The sequence below is a fragment of the Heterodontus francisci genome, chromosome 17, assembly GCF_036365525.1.
Source record: "Heterodontus francisci isolate sHetFra1 chromosome 17, sHetFra1.hap1, whole genome shotgun sequence".
NCBI lineage: Eukaryota > Metazoa > Chordata > Chondrichthyes > Heterodontiformes > Heterodontidae > Heterodontus > Heterodontus francisci.
Window position 1 is genome coordinate 4,989,016 of NC_090387.1, and position 20,750 is coordinate 5,009,765.

Below are 20,750 nucleotides of genomic sequence, written 5' to 3' on the forward strand. Positions count from 1 at the left end.
TTGGGTTACCTTGGTATACTTCATGGAGTAAAACCAGGTGGGAGGGATCACACAACCCATTCAGAAGCATATCTGGTCTTCTGCCTTTTAATTAGGACATCAAGATTCAACCATATAGTTTGGGACTGGAGTCACATGTAGGCAGACCGGGTAAGGACGGAAGGTTTCTTCCCCTGAAAGATAGTGGTGAACCAATGTTTTTTTTTATAACAATCCAACATCTTCATGATCATTTTTTTCTGGTGCCAACACACAAATTACCAAATTTATTCAATTCAAGTTCACCATGGCAGAATGTGAACTCCTATCTGCTGATGACTAGTCTAGTACCATGACCAGTACAGGTTACAGTGGTGTAGTGGTTATATTACTGGACTAACGATCCCATTCAGATCAGTTCAGGTTCCACCACAGCAGTAAGAGAATTTTAATTAATTTCTTCTTTTAAAAACAATTCTGGACACCACACATTAGTAAGGATGTGAAGGCTTTAGAGAAGGTGCATAAGACATTTATTACAATGGTAGCAAAATGAGGGACTTCAATTATGTGGAGAGACTGGTGAAGCTGGAATTGTTCGCTTTACAGCAGAGAAGCAGATTTAATAAAGGTGTTCAAAATTAGGAGGGTTTTGATAGAGTAGCCAGGGAGAAATACTTTCTGCTGACAGGAAGGTGGGTAACCGAAGGACACAGATTTAAGAGGGCAAATAAGAATTTTCTTACGCACCAAGCTGATCTGGAATGTGCTGCCTGAAAGGGTGGTGGAAGCAGATTCAATATTAACTTCAAAATGGAATTGGAGAAATACTCTATGACATGAAGGGGAAATATTTATAAGGCTATGGCGAAAGAGCAGAGAAGTAGGGCTAATTGGATAGCTCCTTCAAAGAGCTAGCACAGGCATGATGGACTGAATGGCTCCTTCTGTGTTCCTGAGTCTTTTGCCGGTGACTGATTTACTGATTGTTCTCCTGCAGGTTCTTGAACGATTGTTACACAAAGGATTTCGGGTGGTGGCATCCTGTGGGGGCGGTGTGGATTCCTCGCAGTTCAGCGAATACGTGCTGTATCGCCAGGACAAACGGTTACAGCTCACACCAACAACAATCAGAATAAAACAGGAGCCCCTGGATTAGCACGAGCAGAGTCCCTCGTCCCCTCCCTTTCAAGGCTTTTTTTTTGTTTTTTTCTCCCTACCCATTCATCTCCCCACCTGGATTTAGTTGCTGGATTTGAGGACGAGTGTCTATCAAAGGATTATTGATGAGTTGCATTAGCTGCATTCCCATGTACAGTTGTGTGTGTGGAATCTTAATGCTTTCAGTTGTCTTTCAAAACAGTTCGAAGCTAACAATACAGTTCAGTGGGGAAGAAAAGTGGATGCTAAGGGGGCATCAGTGGACTTTGGGCACATCTGTGGAAATTTTGTCCTAATGTAATGCGGCTGAAAGAGAGGATTGGGCTATGAGAATCCCAAACCAACACCACAAATCGACTTCTACGCCATTAGACTTCACCGTGTAAAATGTTCTTCTGCCTCATCCTGTCCTTCAGCTGGGCATTGCAGGGCACTTAACCCCAAACCTCCAGCACACGACCCCTATACTCCTAAACATCTGTTATACACACAATCAGTGCTGGGATACTGATTTGTTTCAGTGTCACCCGGCACGGTGATAATCATCATTACTTCGGGAAGGAAATCTGCTGTCCTTACCGGTCTGGCCTACATGTGACTCCAGAACTACAGCAATGTGGTTGACTCTTAATTTCCCTCTGAAATGGCCCAGCAAGCCACTCAGTTGTCAAGGGCAATTAGGGATAGGCAACAAATTCTGGCCTAGCCAGCGATGCCCACATCCCATGAAAGAATATAAAAAAAACAGGGAGTAGTGTAAAGAATCTTGTGCTTCATTCCTCCCCTCCCCCACTTTAAGGAACCTCTTGTGTTCCTCCCTACCTCTCCTGTGTAAAGAATCTCCTGTCCCATCCTCAGTTATTGCTTCCCCCCCTCAGCTCACACTCAGGGCAGGGGCCCAGGTGCAGGAGACAGCAGCTAACATTGAAGTACAATTTATTAAAATTGAAGAGAAAGCGGTTGAGTTTTTTATTATAAATAAAATAAGATGTTTACCTGCAACTTGTCGATGCTTTTTGTACTAATAAATGCTTCACACTTTCAGTGTGCAATCAACAAAGTTTGTAAAGTGTGTTTTTTTCTGATGTCAGCTGTGGCTCAGTGGGTAGCAATTTCTCCTCTGAGTCACAAGGTTATGTTAGTGGGCCTTGAGCATATAAGCCAGGCTGACACTCCCAGTGCAGTAATGAGGGATCGCTGCACTGTTGGAGGTGCTGTCTTTTGGTTGAGACGTTAAACTGAGGCCCAGTCTGCCATTTCAGGTGAAAGTCAAAGGTCCCATGGCACTATTTCAAATAAGAGTAGGGGAGTTATCCCCAGTGTCCTGGCCAATATTTATCCCTCAACCAACATCACTGAAACAAATTATCTGCTCATTATTACATTGCTGTTTGTGGACCTTGCTGTGTGCAAATTGGTTGCCACATTTCCTACACTACAACAGTGACTACATTTCAAAAAAATCTTCGTTGGTTGTAAAATGCTCTGGGACATCCTGACGTTGTTAAAGGCACTGTAACAATGCAAGTCCTTCTTGCTTGTAAAACACACTGACTGGCTTCTGCTCTTCATTGTACTATCCTATAGAATACTTATTTGCCCCAGTAGGCATGGTCAGCTAACTGGCCTGTAATTACTAGGTTTATACCTTATTCCTTTATTGCAATTCTTCCATATTTCAATTCTTTGAGGATTCTAGGATGTATTCCATCTGGCCTGGGAATTGTGTGGGTATTTCATGCTTCCGATTTCTGTAGAACAAATTATTTGGTTATGTTATGGATTGTTTAGCCCCCTTTACTAGGACTACAATTTGTTTTTGTGAAAATTCATGCAAGGAATCTATTCAGTACAACTGCCATAATCTGGTATCTGGCATGTTTTGTCCAATTTCTCCTTTGTGGATCCATCTGTACGTTGAAATTCCTTCTAGTAATCATAATTGTGAAATCATTTTGGTCCCCTTGCTGCCTTTGTGATTTATATTCACTTCTCACTAACCTTAGCTCCTCAATTGCAGGACACCCAACCTTTCTCTCCTTGTATTTTCAGAAACATTTTGCTCATTCTTAATGTTCCTCCTCACCCTTCGATTAACCATTTGTGCTCTAACTAGGCTGTTTGCATTTGGAATATATACTTTATTGGCTCATTCTCTACAACAACCTTAAATGCATTCCACATTTCTTCTGTTTTTAATCTGGTTTCCCAAATAATATTAGTCAACACTCTCCTCACAACTTACAAATCGGTTTTTCCAAAGTCTTGCTTCCTCATTTTGTTATCTGTATTGTTAGATTTTTTTAAATCACTGCCAATTCTATGATTGCTGGATCCCACAGTTCACCAAACCAGTTCCAGTGGATTGTTTAACAACACATCCAATGCAGCCTCTGTACCAGTCACATTGTCCTTCAGTGTTTATATTTACCCTCACCTTTTGATTGTCTCTGATCTGTTCATTTTTAACATTTCACTATGAGTAGTGCAATAGTGTGTTCCATAGCCCTCTTTATGTAGCGAAACAGCTCTCCTACCTGTGCTGGTGTTTCCAACAATTACCAAGTAATGCACTACCTTTAACATTACCCAGCCTTTTCCATACTATTTCAACCTTAGCCCTTTCCTGCTCTCTCCTCCGTATAACTGTTTTATCATTCCTTACTCCTCCAATTAGACCATGTAGCTCAAGGTATTAAATCAATGAAACAAGTTTATTAAAGGTTACATTAACAGAAGCAATAATAAGGCAAGTAAGGAGATTTTTTTCCCACAATGCTCGTGTAAGTTCAAAGCAATAAATCCCGAGATGTTGCTGTGGGTCTTGATAGCTGCACTTGTAGTGTGGATCAGGTGTGCATGCTGAGAAGTTGTGTGTGAGACTGATCTCTCTTTCGTCAAGTCTTTTAGTGACATCCATCTGCAAAATGGGAAGTAGAGTGGTGAACTAGGATAAGCATGTGGTACATATGAGATAGGATTTGGGCGACAGATTTGACAAATATGGTTGGGTAAATCTTCCTTTCAGAATCTCATCTCTGAATATTCTCCCAGGGGTTTGAGGCTGCTAACCAAGACCTGTTGAGACCGACATCAATTAGAAAACCTGCCATAATAATTAATAAATACATTCAATCAATTAATTAATTTTTAAAAATCTGGATTTCAAAGCTAGTGTCAGTAATAGTTCCATGAAACTATCATCGATTGTTGTTTTAAAAAAACCCCATCTGGTTCACTAACATCCTTTGGGGAAGGAAATCTGCTGCCCTTACCTGGTCTGTCCTACATGTGACTCCAAACCCACAGCAATGTAGTTGACGGTTAACTGTCCTCTGAAATGGCCTAGTAAGCCACTCAGTGTCAAGGGCAGGTAGGGATGGGCAACAAATGCTGACACCCACATTCCATGGAAGAATAATTTAAAAATAGCGATTTAAATGGGGTGGAAATATGGGAATACGGGAGCTGAATTTTCCCTTATTAATTATGTGGTTATCTGGGTGGCCTGTGAGTCTTGCCTCACTTGTTAAACTGTAATGTGAAGGAATATTCCCTTTTCCAGAGCTGGTCTCAGACTTGCATAAACAAACCCCCCAAATGGAATTAAAGACAGCGGAGAAAAAAAAATTACACTATTTGCACAGCTGGAAACCACAGCTGTTGAAATCCAGGTCCAGGTATGCATATTCCATCTAGACAGGGCTATAGGGAAAGTGTGAAGGAGTAGGATTGATTGAATAGTTCTTTCAAAGAGCCAACACAGATATGATGAGATAAATGGTCTCCCTCTTTCATGCCTTTGTTACCTCTAGACATAATTATTCCAATGCTTTCCTGGCCGGCCTCCCATCTTGCAACTACTGTTCCCTTGAGTCATCAAAAACCCTGCTGCCCATATCCTAACTTGCACTAAATCCTGTTAACCATCACCCCTGCATTTTCTGAGCTACATTGGCTCTCGTGCAGCAATGTCTTGATTTTAAAATTACCATCCTTGTTTTCAAATCCCTCTATGGTCTCACCCCTCCCTATCAATAACCCCTCTTCAGCCCCACAACTGTCCGAGATCTCTGTGCTCCTCCAATTCTGGCCTCTTGTACATCACTGATTTTCATTACTTCATCCATTCTTTCAGCTACCTGGGCCCGAAGCTCTGGAATTTCCTCCCTAAACCTCTCCACCTCTTTCTCTCCCCCTTTAAGACGCTCCTTAAAACCTACTTCTTTGACCAAGCTTTTGGTCACCTGGTCCTAATAACTCCCTATGTAGCTCAGCATCAAATTTTGAATCATTCCTGTGAAGGGTCTTGGGACATTTTACTACATTAAAGGTGCTATATAAATGCAAGTTTTTCTTGTGCAAAAATTTCCATGATACTACATTGCAATCAATCAGTAACCAATTTAAAGTGCCCTCAATTGGTGCAACTACAAACCCAACAGAAATACTGTATAAATAAAATGTAGAGTTTCTTGTGATATTAAACAGGAGAGTCCTCAGATCTGTCACATTAACATTCATCTCTTCTCACTGAATCGGGTTTGTGTCCATGTGTAATTATTTTTGCTCTAAAAAGTCTAATTGAATATTGGCCTGTATCTCAAAGGGGCTGCAATACAAAGGGGCAGAAGTCATGCTTCAGTGTACAGAGCCTTGGTCAGACCCCAACTCTTTAGTTCTGGGCATCACGCTTCAGGGAAGATCTGTTGACCTTGGAGGGGATGCAGCGCAGATTCACCTGTTAAGTGTAAGTAGCTGGTTTTCTCACTTACCTGTCCTGGTGTTGCAAACCTGCTCTAATTCAACACTAACTCTCACTCAGGGCTAAATGGCTAGGCTCAGTTATTTTACTCACATCTCTCAGTCAGAAGGCTGTGGGTTCACATCCCACTCGAGAAACTCAAGCCCAGAATCTAAGATGACATTTCAAGGCACCACAGAAGGAGTCTTGCTATGTTGGATTTCTTCCCAGTGTCCTGGCCACTATTTATTCCTCAACTAACACCACTAAAACAGATCGTCTGATTGTTCTAATTTCTGTTTGTGGGAGCTTGCTGTGGACAAATGGCTGCTGTGTTTCCCTACATTGACCACACAAACACAAACTATATAGTAGGGACTGAGATTAGAAAATGTCTTTCTCCCACAGGAAGGACTGTGGACAAAGAAAGGACCTGTTCAAGGCCATATTTTTTTATTTTTCATTTGGGGGATGTGAACATCGCTGGTTATGCCAGCATTTATTGCCCATCTCTAAATGCCCTTGAGAAGTTGGTGGTGAACTGCCTTCTTGAACCACTGCAGTCCATGTAGGGTAGGTACACCCACAGTGCTGTTAGGAAGGGAGTTCCAGGATTTTGACCCAGCAATAGTGAAGGAACAGTGATATAGTTCCAAGTCAGGATGGTGTGTGACTTGGAGGGGAACTTGCAAGTGGTGGTGTTCCCATGTATTTGCTGCCCTTGTCCTTCTAGTTGGTAGAGGTCGCGGGTTTGGAAGGTGCTGTCTAAGGAGCCTTGGTGAGTTGCTGCAGTGCATCTTGTAGATGGTACACACTGCTGCCACTGTGCATCGGTGGCAGAGGGAGTAAATGTTTGTGGATGGGGTGCCAATCAAGCAGGCTGCTTTGTCCTGGATGGTACCAAGCTCCTTGAGTGTTGTTGGAGCTGCATCGATCCAGGCAAGTGGAGAATATTCCCTTGTAGGTAGTGGACAGGCTTTGGGGAGTCAGGAGGTGAGTTACTTGCTGCAGAAATCACAGCCTCTGACTTGCCCTTGTAGCCACAACATTTATGTAGCTGGTCCAGTTCAGTTTCTGGTCAATGATAAGCCCCAGGATGTTGATAGTGGGGAATTCAGCAATGGATGTCAAGGGGAGTTGGTTAGATTCTCTCTTGTTTGAGATGGTCATTGCCTGGCACTTGTGTGGTGCGAATATTACTTATCAGCCCAAGCCTGGATGTTGTCCAGGTCTTGCTGCATATGGACACAAGCTGCTTCAGTATCTGAGGAGGTGAAAATGGTGCTGAACATTGTGCAATCATCAGCAAACATCCCCACTTCTGACCTTATGATGGAGGGAAGGTCAGTGATGAAGCAGCTGAAGATAGTTGGGCCTACACACTACCCTGAGGAACTCCTGCAAGGATGTCCTGGGACTGAGATGACTGACCTGGAGTGGCACAGTGGTTAGCGGTGCAGTGGTTAGCACCGCAACCTCACAGTTCCAGTGACCTGGCTTCAATTCTGGGTACTGCCTGTGCGGGGTTTGTCAGTTCTCCCTGTAACCATGTGGGTTTCTGCTGGGTGCTCTGGCTTCCTCCCACAGCCAAAGACTTGCAGGCTGATAGGTAAATTGGCCATTGTAAATTGCCCCTAGTGTAGGTAGGTGGTAGAAGAATTGTGGGGATGTGACAGGGTATATGGGATTAATGTAGGATTAGTATAAATGGGTGGTTGATGGTCGGCACAGACTCGGTGGGCCGAACGGCCTGTTTCAATGCTGTATATCTCTATGACTATGACTCTATGACCTCCAATAACCATAACTATCTTCCTTTGTGCTAGGTATGACTCCAACCAGCAGAGGATTCCCATTGACTCCAGTTTTGTTAGGGCTCCTTGATGCCATATTCAGTCAAATGCTGCCTTAAGGTCAAGGTCAAGGGCAGTCACTCTCACCTCACCTCACCTCTGGAGTTCAGCTGTTTTGTCCATGTTTGGACCAAGGCTGTAATGAGGTCAGGAACTGAGTGGCCCTGGTGGAACCCAAACTCAGCATCAGTGAGCAGGTTATTGCTGAGCAAGTGCCGCTTCATAGCACTGTCGACGACACCTTCCATCACTTTGTTAAATATTCTTTCAGTGTGAATGAGAGAAAACAGCACATATGAAATGTTTAATAAACAGCTGTTTTATTTCTTTACAAAATAAGTACAAAGTTTGCAAGTATGTCTTTGCACACGGACTGTAGAGCATAATCGTATATACAGGGTCCGATACCAAAAATAATGGAATTCTAATTAACACAAAAGTCTTTGTAAACACTATGTACAAATTATTGTCTTTCTAAAACCAGCTCTCTGCTTCCTACATGATTGTTGTGCTTACTCATTCGAGTTAACACCTTAAATAATATTTTGGCTAGACTGCAGATGAAGTGCAAATATACTTGCTCGTTCTTTAAGAACCGTAAAAAAATTATTAAAACTATTTTTACACAGACTGAAAAATTGCTTTATTTGTGCTTTTTCTCTCCCTCCCTCCCCGATACTTCATGATGTCAAAACCGTATTGCCTCAGAGTGCCAGAACACACTTATACAACCAGAGGTTGGGGGGGGGGGGCGGGTGGGGGAGTGGGGGGAGGTGGTTGAGATAAATTCAGCCAGCCTGACAGAGATTACTGTGTGCTTCAAGCAAAATTCAGGGCAGGGAAGCACAAGGTAACATCATTGATTGGAAGACCAGTGCCCTCTCTCTCACTTGGTGTGCACGCACACGCACTGCGGCTGTACGGAGCAGTGTGATGATATATGCTGTTTGTAGCTCAAGTACAGGGTGTACGTCTACAAATTTGACAAAAGTTCAACATTCTTCTCTATTATGTGAAATAATTGGTCTGAATAGTCAAACCATTCCCTGCATCAGCTGTGAAAGTAATACTGGGGAAAGGGGGGGAATTAATATGGGGGAAAGAGGGGGGATTAATAGTGGGCAAAAGGGATTGATTCTGGGGAAAGGGGGAATTAATACTGGTGAAAAGAAGAATTATGACTGGGAAAGGGGTGAATTAATACTGGGGCAAAGGGGAATTACTACTGGGGAAAAGGGGAATTAATGCAGGGGAAAGGAATTACTACTTGAGAAAAGGGGGAATTAATACTGGGAAAAAGTGAGTATTAATACTGGCGAAAGGGGCAATGGTGAAAGAATACCGGGGGAAATGAATTAATACTGGGGAGAAAAAGGTGAACTAATAGTAAGGGAAGGAGGAATTCTTAATTTGTACTGGGAAGGAGAATTTTGAGCTAGTATGTGGGGGGGGGGGGAAACTACTGAGAAAATATTGATGATGAACTAAGATGGGGGTGGGGGGAAGTCTAGGGTGAGGTGAGAATAATCTGCCCCCTTTTTTGTTGCCAATTTTCTTGCTGAAGGTTTTAGGGCAGATTTTTCCCAATTCTGTTCCCAGGCAGACGACCTCTTATGGCTAAGAGATCCTCTGTTAATTACACTCAGATAAGCAGGCATAGGAACAGGAAGATCCGCCCACAGATAGCTTGCTGGGAGACGTTTCCCTAAGGTTCAGAGTGCCCTCTGGAACCTCAGCCACGGAGGGGCATCAATCGAACAGAATTCCAAACTCATGCCTGGCCTGCACACGCACTCTGTCCACAGGTCACTGGATAATCATTGCCAGCCCCACACTGAACACAAGAACAGTTAGGCTCAACAGTGGCAACTTGAATGGCAATCCAACTGAGTATTAGTAACTCTGCACACACCGGGATCCTGTTTCTGTCTGGCAGTGGTTCTCAAACTGGGGTCTGCGGATCCTCGTGGGTCTACAGAGACTTTCCAGGGGATCTGAAATATAATCATTAATGTGACTGGGCTTTTGCTGAACTTATTTTAGAGCAGTAGCAGAAGGAAAGCTGACAACAATAACATGTTGCACCGCAATTAATTTCAAGCAGATCTAATTGTATCATGATTTACGGTTAGTATGGAAGAAGTCTCTGTTGCTTTTTCATCTTGAGAACTGCATAGTATAGTCGAGATAAGGGTAAGCAGATGAGCACAGGTGGAGGTGTACTTGGTGTGAGCTGGGAGTGGAATACGGCCGATACATGTACAGTACAGAGTGGCTAGCAGCAGTGACATCAGCACAGAGATAGACGCCAAAAAGTTGATCGATGATCTTTATCTTCTACAATTCTCCAGTTCTGGGGTGAGATGGAGATTGGAGAATTTTTGTGGAAATAAACCTATATTTTAAGAACCAAACAAGTTTGAGAACCACTGCAGTATGGCACCTTCTTTAACCCACCAAATCACTGGCTCTACTACTTCACTCAATTGTGTGCTAAGTTTCAATGTGACAGCAACATGTTTGAGAGAGAAAAAGAGAGGCAACTCGCATATTAACGGAACAGGGGTTCACTAGGGTACCCCATACTTGTACTAATTCCTGCCCTCACCCAAATAAAATTTAAAAGAAAAACTTTTAAAATGGGTTTAAACTAAATGATCCCCCACACCGGCTGGTACAAATGGAACACACACTGGTGAGACCAGCAATGCCCAGTTTAATCTACTCATGAAGGAGATCTTCACTGAGCAATATCCCTCACAGCTAAAATATCTCAGGCAACCTCACCAGGTCCCTGCTATGTAACCATTTATTTTGAGTTTTATAAAGAAACTTTAAATAAAGTTATAAAATGGAAAAAAATATATATATTTCCCTTCAATGTATAGTTCTCAATACTGCTAAAGGCTTTTGAATACAGGAGCAGCTATTCTGACTAACCCCTGGAGTAGGTTACAACATAATAATATCTTCTGAAAAGACAAACTAAAGTATCGAAATAAGATCGAAGACTACAACAGACAGCTGTATAGTCTCCCCTTTCCCTACCAAAATCACAGGGGGTGGGGGGCCCAAAAAAGGCAAAATGAAAATCTAAAACTGCTGCAAAAGCACAACAGGTCCAGTCTGAGCAACTGGACAGTAAGAGGTCCATTATTGGTTTGTTCGGGGACCGTTTTCCTTCTTGAACACAAACTCAGAGCTGTATTCCTGCCTGAGGTACTGACAGACCTGTTGTGTGTATGTCCCAGTATTTGCTGTTTTCATTATGTATTTACCATCTTTCACAGTTCTTATTTTAATCTCTACTAACAAACTGACAAAAATGGGGTGGGGAATTGCAGAGAATTTAAATACTGGATGCAAACATTCAGTTAGAGGTATCTAAAGGTTATTGGAAGATGAGGTCTGAGGCAACAGTAAACAAATTTGGATACGAAATGATTTGTTTTAGGAAAAGGCACAAGGCGGCAGTCACTGAATGCTGATCGCCTGTGGATGCAGGAGAGAGGGACTGAGCCCTCCATCCTCTGCCCTCTATTTCAGCAGTGCTCGGTACAGTACTAGTGAGTGCCTGGTGTCTCGCTCCTGTTCCATGTAGAAGATGAAGTCCCTGAGGTTTACTCGAGTTACTCTCTGTCGTGTGTACTGGCGAGATGAGGCCGGTCCATATCCTGCCTGGGGACCCAATGTGGGAGCTGTGCCCTGTGAGGAGGAGAAACATAGATCACAGCAGGAATCAAAGGCAATCTTCACAGTTAATCATTGCTTAACAGAAATTCTATTTATCCTTGACCCTGCCATGATTACATGGGGGCCAAAAAACCTATGGTGTGCCACCCAAGTAATGTTCATGGTGCATGAGCCAAGACTGTTGGTGAGCTGTTTAACATGAAGGTATCACAGCCGAGTCCAATTCTGGACACACGCAACATATTCTGGGAGGAATTACAGGATATTGATCTGGAGCAGGAACCACACTTTATTTCCCCTCCCCCCGCCCCCCCCGCCCACCTCCCTTGCTAAGAATGCAAAGAGGTAAGATTTTACAGAGCCATTTTATGTTCAGGACTTAATTTTGTCATTAAGACCGTTTATTTTGCAAAATTTATTAAAACAGGCAATATCTGCAGAATGTCACAAGATGGCTAAAATCACCACAGCTGCTTTGCAAGGCTGTAGTTCAAACATTCTAATAGATACCTGTTAAATGACATGTTTCAGATTTCTGTACATGTAAGGATAGCTTTAGTGATGGGATCCACTCTCTGGGATGATGGGTTATTGTAAGTCAAGAGCGAACGTCATGGAGGAAGTGATGTTAATGGTCTTTTAGTTGAAGATAAAGGTGAGATCTTTGTCACAGAAAATGAAGTGGCGAATCACCTCATGACTGCAGAGTGAGGTCTCCGGCAGCCTGTGTTCCATTGTCTATGTTGTCTATGAGTATCATTCCCTCTAATAAAATCTAGAAGCAAAGTTTCTGTCTAGTGCTTCAATGCCTTGCACAGTGACAACAGCTCCAAGTTCATCTCTCTATGGCAGTATTAATCAACAGAGTTGGAGTTCAAATCCTATCAAACCAAGTTGTGGAACTGGATGCTACAATTTGTCGGCTGGCACCATGAAAAAGGCCCAGGAACTCAGCTGAACTGCAAAAACCCAGCTGGATTGTTATTGCTTTTGAGATAGAGGAACCAGGACCCCTGCCTGATTTGGCCTACATCGGACTCCAGTCTCACACTGTGTGGTTGAATCTTAATCCCCTCAGAGGTGGACAAGTTGCTTAATCGTAAACCGTTAAGAAGGTATCAGCTATGTCTCAGTGGTAGTATGCTCACCTTTGAGTTAGAAGGACATGGGTTGAAAACCCCCTCCAGAGACTTGAGCTCATAATCCAGGCTGACACTCCAGTGCAATACTGAAGGAGTGTTGCACTGTTGGATGTGCCACCTGCTGGATGAGACATTAAAATGTGGCCCAATGAGCAATGTGTGCATATAAATCTTTCCATGACACGATTCAAAGAAGAACAGGAGAGTTCTAGTGTTTTTGCCAATATTTAACCCTCAACCAACATCATTAAAACAGATTATCTGGTTATTTATCGCATTACTGTTTGTGGGAGCTTTCTGTGTGCAAATTGGCTGCTGTTTTCTACAACAGTGACTACACTTCAAAAGTACTTCATTGGCTGTAAAGTGCTTTGGGACTTCCCGAGGATAAGAAATATGCAATATAAATGCAAGTTCTTTCTTCTTGCTCAAAGAACCACAAAAACTTCAGCCAACATCTTTACAAGGGGTCCTGATTTGAGTTTTAATATGTTTATTTAAAGGTTTATTCTAAAGCAAAGTGGATTCATGCAAATTAAAGGAGCACCAATATAAAAGGTGGTTAAAATGCTAATGAACAAGTCATTGAAGTTATTTTCCCAAATACTAAAAAGCCCCAATTTAATAAACCACACACCCATTGTGTTGTAGAGGTTCCCTGGGCCCAGATGCTTCACAGGGGGGTTGACACAGAGTTTTTTTTAAAAAGAGAAAGCTACAAGAGGAAGCTTTCAGAAGATTCAAGCTTAAGATACATAATAGTAGTTAGAAGTTATTTTATTTAATTAAATTAAGATGACCTACTGATGTGGGGATGTATAGAAACTTTATGACTTTATATTATACAAAGACAAATATGTTTGCTTGCTTTGTGAAATGAAACAGCTTAACAATTCCATGTTGACCTCATTGTACTAAGGGCTTTCTAGGATGGCCTTCGAAAAGATTGTAGAAGTACACACGAGCGCATGTGTAAAAGATACAATATCCAGCGCAGAGGTCAAGAGGGACACCATGTTACACAGACTACAGCAGAAACAAGCTATTTGGCTAACTGGTCTATACTGGCATTTGTGCTTCACACGACACTTGTCCCAGGATTATCCTGGCTTATGCTATCGCGTGGTTGGATATTGGTAGGCAGGGCAGACTGTTACAGGGAGGACCAGCATCTCTGAACCTGAGAATATCCAAGGTCAAAAAACCTCCAACATGTTAATAGGCAACAAACAGCAACGTCAGCCCCATTAAAGAAGTGCTTGGTCACTAGGCAGGGAAGTGAGGAGTCTCTGGAGGGGTTGTGACCGGCTGGGACGGGGGCGGGATGGTTATCAGCTAGAAATACACAGTAAGTCCGTCAACATGAGGAAAGTTGCTTTCTTTCTGTGCAACAACTGGAAACCAGAATGGAATCAGCCCTTTAACAGGTTTCAACAACTGAGGGAAGAAAGCATCAAAGAATACATAGATTGTTTTGGTTTATTTTTAAAACAATCCCAGGTTATCAGTGCATGCTTGTTTTGAACACAGGGAAAAGAAAACACCTTTAATAAAGTAACTGCACCTTAAGGAACTCAAAGAGAGGCCAATATTGTCTGTAGCCATAGTAACAAATTAGTGAGCAGCACACAGCAAGAAAAAACACAGCAAAATATCCCTCAGGTAACATGCCACACGGTTATCCACACTCCAGGCTCTCTCGTCTCATCTCAATTTCCATCCCTCTCCCTGCTTAGATTTTATTTTCTCCGGATACATGTGTGCGCGTGTATATATTTTTCATATAGGAATATGCTTCCTAATTTGCCATCAGGACTGCTTATATTAAACAAAGCCTGCCTTGTTTTGTGGGCTGTTTGCCTCCAGGCATCCTCCTCCAGCCAAGAGGGCGGAACAGCTTGGCGCTGGCCTTGGCTGCAGCTGCTGCTCCCTTATCCTGTGATCAGATGCCAGGAAGCGATCAGGCAAGGGTGTGTCAAATGACAGTGGTTTTGCAAAACAATTTTGTTTTGCCCAGGTTGGAACCACCTCTCTTCTTCCCTATGCTCTCAGCTACAAACTATGTGGGCTGAGGCAGTGCTGCACTGTGCACACCAGCAGCAGGGGGAGTGGGTACAGTGCAGATCCCAGTCCATCATCCCTCTTACACATGGGTTCCCTGGGATTCAGGGATTTCTCTACAGCAAAAGAAACAAGGGCAAGAATGGCAGCTCAACGTTCTTGGATATAGTTTTCGGGCGTGATAGACAGGGGGATAAAAAAGAGGGAGTGTAGCATTATTAGTTACGGAATCAATAACAGCTGTGAGGAGGGATGATTTGCTAAATGAATCATCAAATGAGGCCATATGGGTTGAGCTCAGAAATAAAAAAGGGGCAGTCATACTACTAGGAGTGTACTATAGACCCCCAAATAGTGAGAGGGAGATAGAAGAACAAATATGTAGGCAAATTTCTGAGTGCAAAAACTATAGGGCAATAATAGTTGGGGATTTCAACGACCCCAATATCTATTTATTTAGAGATACAGCACTGAAACAGGCCCTTCGGCCCATCGAGTCTGTGCCGACCATCAACCACCCATTAATACTTCTTTTGGGCCTCCTTATCTCGAGAGACAATGGATACGCGCCTGGAGGTGGTCAGTGGTTTGTGAAGCAGCGCCTGGAGTGGCTATAAAGGCCAATTCTGGAGTGACAGGCTCTTCCACAGGTGCTGCAGAGAAATTTGTTTGTTGGGGCTGTTGCACAGTTGGCTCTCCCCTTGCGCCTCTGTCTTTTTTCCTGCCAACTACTAAGTCTCTTCGACTCGCCACAATTTAGCCATTAATACTAATCATACAATAATCCCATATTCCTACCACATCCCCACCTTCCCTCAATTTCCCTACCACCTACCTATACTAGGGGCAATTTATAATGGCCAATTTACCCATCAACCTGCAAGTCTTTGGCTGTGGGAGGAAACCGGAGCACCTGGCGAAAACCCACGCAGTCACAGGGAGAACTTGCAAACTCCGCACAGGCAGTACCCAGAATTGAACCCGGGTCGCTGGAGCTGTGAGGCTGCGGTGCTAACCACTGTGCCACTGTGCCACCCTCCTGTGCCATCCTATCAACTAGGATACAAACAGTGTGAAGGGCACGGAAGGCACAAAATTCTTGAACTGTGTTCAAGAGAACTTTTTTAGTCAGCACGTAATAAGCCCAACTAGAGGGGGCGCAATTCTAGATTTAGTCTTCGGTAATGAAGCTGGGCAAGTGGATGAAATAAAAGTGGGTGACCATTTTGGAGACAGCGACCATAATACAGTTAGTTTTAGCATAATCATGGAAAAGGACAAAGATAAAACAGGAGTAAAAGTTCTAAATTGGGGGAAGGCAAATTTTATGAAACTGAGAGGTGACCTGGCGAAGGTGGACTGGATACAGCTACTTGAAGGAAAATCAGTGGCAAACCAGTGGGAGGCATTCAAAAGCGAGATACTACAGGCACAGTGTAGGCATGTCCCCACAAAAATAAAGGGTGGTACTGCCAAATCTAGAGCCCCCTGGTTCTCTCGAAGCTTACAGGGTAAGTTAAAACAGAAAAAGAAAGCATATGACAATCACAAAATGCTTAATACTTTAGAAAGCCCACAGGAGTGAAGGGGTGAAGTAAAAAAGGAAATTAGAAAAGCCAAGAGAGGACATGAAAAATTATTGGCAGGTAAAATTAAGGAGAACCCGAAGATGTTTTATCAGTACATTAAGAGCAAGAGGAATACTGAGGAAAGGGTAGGGCCTCTCAGAGATGCGTGGATGCAGAAGATGTGGGCAGGGTTCTTAATGAGTTTTTTGTCTCTGTCTTCACAAAGGAGAGGGATGATGCAGACATTGTAGTTAAAGAGGAGTGTGAAATATTAGATACGATAAGCATAATGAGAGAGGAAGTACCAGAGGGTCTGATATCCAGGGCTGGATGGATTGCATCCCAGGTTGTTAAAGGAAGGGAGGAAAAAGCGGATGCTCTGAGGATCAATTTCAAATCCTCACTAGATACAGGAGAGGTTCCAGACAATTGCAGGTCTGCAAATGTTGTACCATTGTTTAAAAAGGGTGTGAGGGATAGGCCAAATAATTATAGGTTGGTCAGTCTGAACTCGGTGGTGGGTAAATTGTTAGAATCAATTCTGCGGGACAGGATAAACTGCCACTTAAAAAGGCACAGATTTGTTAAGGGAAGGTCATGTCTTATTAATTGATTGAGTTTTTTGAGGAAGTGACAAGGAGGATTGATGAGGGTAGTGCAGTGGATGTAGTCTACATGGATTTTAGTAACGCATTTGACTGGTCAATAAATGAAAGCCCACAGAATACAGGAAAGACTGGCTTCCCCTAGCGGAGAAGTCAATTACCAGGGGCACAGATTTAAGGTGATTAGTAGAAGGATTAGAGGGGACATGAGGAAAAAGCTTTTCACCCAGAGGGTGGTGGGTGTCTGGAAATCACTGCCCGAAATGGTGGTGGCAACAGAAACCCTCAATTCTTTTAAAAGGTACCTGGACATGTACCTGAAGTGCTGTAACCTGCAAGGCCATGGACCAAGGGCTGGAAGGTGGGGTTAGATTGGGTAGCTAGTTTTTCCAGCCGGCACAGACATGATAGGCTGAATGGCCTCCTTCTGTGCCGTAATGTTTCTACCGTTCTATGGTGAAGAAGGAGAGGCGAATATTCTACAAGGATCAGTGACAGAAATAACCGACAGTGTATAATATTGGAACAAGGACCACATTGTATATTACAAGGAATAGCAGGCCCTGTGTACATTATAGGGAATAGCAGCCCCTGTGTATATTTTGTTATTCATTCATGGGATGTGGGCGTCGCTGGCCAGGCCAGCATTTATTGCCCATCCCTAATAGCCCTTGAGAAGGTGGTGGTGAGCTGCCTTCTTGAACCGCTGCAGTCCATGTGGGGTAGGTACACCCACAGTGCTGTTCGGAAGGGAGTTCCAGGATTTTGACCCAGCGACAGTGAAGGAATGGCGATATAGTTCCAAATCAGGATGGTGTGTGACTTGGAGGGGAACTTGCAGGTGGTGGTGTTCCCATGCATCTGCTGCCCTTGTCCTTCTAGTTGGTAGAGGTCGCGGGTTTGAAAAGTGCTGTCTAAGGAGCCTTGGTGAGTTGCTGCAGTGCATCATGTAGATGGTACACACTGCTGCCACTGTACGTCGGTGGTGGAGGGAGTGAATATTTGTGGATGGGGTGCCAATCAAGCGGGCTGCTTTGTCCTGGATGGTGTCGAGCTTCTTGAGTGTTGTTGGAGCTGCACCCATCCAGGCAAGTGGAGGGTATTCCATCACACTCCTGACTTGTGCCATGGTGGACAGGACCTGGGGAGACAGGAGGTGAGTTACCTGCAGCAGGATTCCTAGCCTCTGACTTGCTCTTGTAGCCATGGCATTTATATGGCTACTCGGGTTCAGTTTCTAGTCAAGGGTAACCCCCAGGATGTTGATAGTGGGGGATTCAGCAATCATAATGCCATTGACTGTCAAGGGGAGATGGTTAGATTCTCTCTTGTTTGAGATGGTCATTGCCTGGCACTTATGTGGGCGGCACAGTGGCGCAGTGGTTAGCACTGCAGCCTCACAGCTCCAGCGACCCGGGTTCAATTCTGGGTACTGCCTGTGTGGAGTTTGCAAGTTCTCCCTGTGTCTGCGTGGGTTTTCTCCGGGTGCTCCGGTTTCCTCCCACAAGCCAAAAGACTTGCAGGTTGGTAGGTAAATTGGCCATTATAAATTGTCACTAGTATAGGTAGGTGGTAGGGGAATATAGGGACAGGTGGGGATGTGGTAGGAATATGGGATTAGTGTAGGATTAGTATAAATGGGTGGTTGATGGTCGGCACAGACTCGGTGGGCTGAAGGGCCTGTTTCAGTGCTGTATCTCTAAAACTAAAAAAAACTAAAAGTATGTTACTTGCCACTTATCAGCCCAAGCCTCTGGATATTGTCCAGGTCTTGCTGCATTTCTACACTGTACTATAGTATACTAGAGGGAACATTACAGGGAACAGCATCCCCTGTGAACAAAGAAATGGCAGAACAATTAAACACATACTTTGGTTCTGTCTTCACAAAGGAGGACACAAATAACCTCCCAGAAATGTTAGGGAACCAAGGGTCTAATGAGAGGGAGGAACCGGAGGAAATCAGTAAAAAGATAGTGCTAGGGAAATTAATGGGGTTAATGGGGTCAAATCCCCAGGGCCTGATAATCTACATCCCAGAGTACTAAAGGAAGTGGCCCTGGAAATAGTGGATGCATTGGTGATCATCTTCCAAAATTCTATCGACTCTGGAGCAGTTCCTACAGATTGGAGGGTGGCAAATGTAACCCCACTATTTAAAAAGGGAGGGAGAGAAAAACAGAGAATTACAGAGCAGTTAGCCTTACATCAGTACGGGGGAAAATGCTCGAGTCTATTATAAAGGATGTGATAGCGGAATACCTAGAAAGCATAAACAGGATTGGACAAAGGCAGCGTGGGTTTATGAAAGAGAAATCATGCTTAACAAATCTACTGGAGTTTTTTGAGGATGTAACTAATAGAATAGATAAGGGAGAACCAGTGGATGTGTTGTATTTGGATTTTCAGAAGGCTTTTGATAAGGTCCCATATAAGAGGTTAATGTTTAAAATTAAAGCACATGGGATTGGGGGTAATATACTGGCATGGATTGAGAATTGGTTGACAGACAGGAAACAGACAGTAGGAATAAACGGGTCTTTTTCCAGGTGGCAGGCAGTGACTAGTGGGGTACCGCAGGGATCAGTGCTTGGGCCCCAGCTATTCACAATATATATTAATGACTTGGGTGAGGGAACTAAAGGTAACATTTCCAAGTTTGCAGATGACACAAAGCTGGGGGGAGGTGTGGGGGGGGGGGGGGTGGGGGGGGGGTGGAGGGTGGTGACTGTGAGCTGTGAGGAGGATGCAAAGAGACTCCAAGGTGATTTGGACAAGTTGGGTGAGTGGAAAAATGCATGGCAGATGCAGTATAACGTGGATAAATATGAGGTTATCCACTTTGGTTGTAAAAACAGAAAGGTAGATTATTATCTGAATGATGATAGATTGGGAAAGGGGGAGGCACAACGAGACCTAGGTGTCCTTGTACACCAGTCGCTGAAAGGTAGCATTCAGGTGCAGCAAGCGGTTAGGAAGGTGAATGGTATATTTATTTAGAGATACAGCACTGAAACAGGCCCTTCGGCCCACCGAGTCTGTGCCAACCAACAACCACCCATTTATACTAATCCTACATTAACCCCATATTCCCTACCATCTACACTAGGGGCAATTTACAATGGCCAACTTACCTATCACCTGCAAGTCTTTGGCTGTGGGAGGAAACTGGAGCACCTGGTGGAAACTCACACAGTCACAGGGAGAACGTGCAAACTCCACACAGGCAGTACCCAGAACTGAACCCGGGTCGCTGGAGCTGTGAGGCTGCAGTGCTAACCACTGCGCCACTGTGCCATCCCAATGTTGGCCTTCATTGCAAGACGATTTGAGAACAGGAGCAAGGATGTCTTACTACAGTTATACAGGGCCTTGGTGAGACCACATCTGGAGTATTGTGTGCAGTTTTGGTCTCCTTATCTGAGGAAGGATGTTCTTACCGTGAAGGGAGTTAGTATGAAGATGATTTACTAGGTTGATTCCTGGGATGGCAGGATTGACGTATGAGGAGAGATTGGGTTGACTAGGCTTATATTCACTAGAGTTTAGAAGAATGAGAGGAACTCATAGAAACCTATAAAATTCTAACAGGACTAGACAGGCTAGATACAGGGAGGATATTCCCGATGGCTGGGTAGTCCAGAACCAGGTGTCACAGTCTCATGATACAGGGAATGCCATTTAGAACCGAGATGAAGAGAAATTTCTTCACTCAGAGGGTGGTGAACCTGTGGAATTCTCTCCCACAGAAGGTAGTGGAGGCCAAGTCATTAAATATATTCAAGAAGGAGATGGATATATTTCTTAATGCCAAAGGGATCAAGGGATATGGGGAGAAAGTGGGAACAGGGTACTGAATTAGACCATCAGCCATGATTTTTTATGAATGGTGGAGCAGGCTCAACGGGCCGAATGGCCTACTCCCACTCCTATTTTTATGTTTC

General features: G+C 43.8%; 2 protein-coding genes across 7 annotated transcripts in view; one reads left to right on the forward strand and one right to left on the reverse strand.

The window, feature by feature from the left end:
- The window catches only part of LOC137379143 (BTB/POZ domain-containing protein kctd15), a 91,793-nt gene extending 89,652 nt beyond the window's left edge, over positions 1 to 2,141 (forward strand). For both annotated transcript variants that reach the window (XM_068049858.1, XM_068049857.1), the window contains exon 5: positions 980 to 2,141. In XM_068049858.1, coding sequence (XP_067905959.1) covers positions 980 to 1,138 — 159 coding nt within the window. In that variant the 3' untranslated portion in view covers positions 1,139 to 2,141. The remainder of the gene's footprint in view (positions 1 to 979) is intronic.
- Positions 2,142 to 8,058: 5,917 nt separating this feature from the next.
- Positions 8,059 to 20,750, reverse strand: part of LOC137378690 (transcription initiation factor TFIID subunit 4-like) — a 459,938-nt gene continuing 447,246 nt past the window's right edge. For all 5 annotated transcript variants that reach the window (XM_068049031.1, XM_068049028.1, XM_068049032.1 and 2 more), the window contains one exon: positions 8,059 to 11,442. In XM_068049031.1, the coding sequence (XP_067905132.1) occupies positions 11,275 to 11,442 (168 nt within the window). In that variant the 3' untranslated portion in view covers positions 8,059 to 11,274. The remainder of the gene's footprint in view (positions 11,443 to 20,750) is intronic.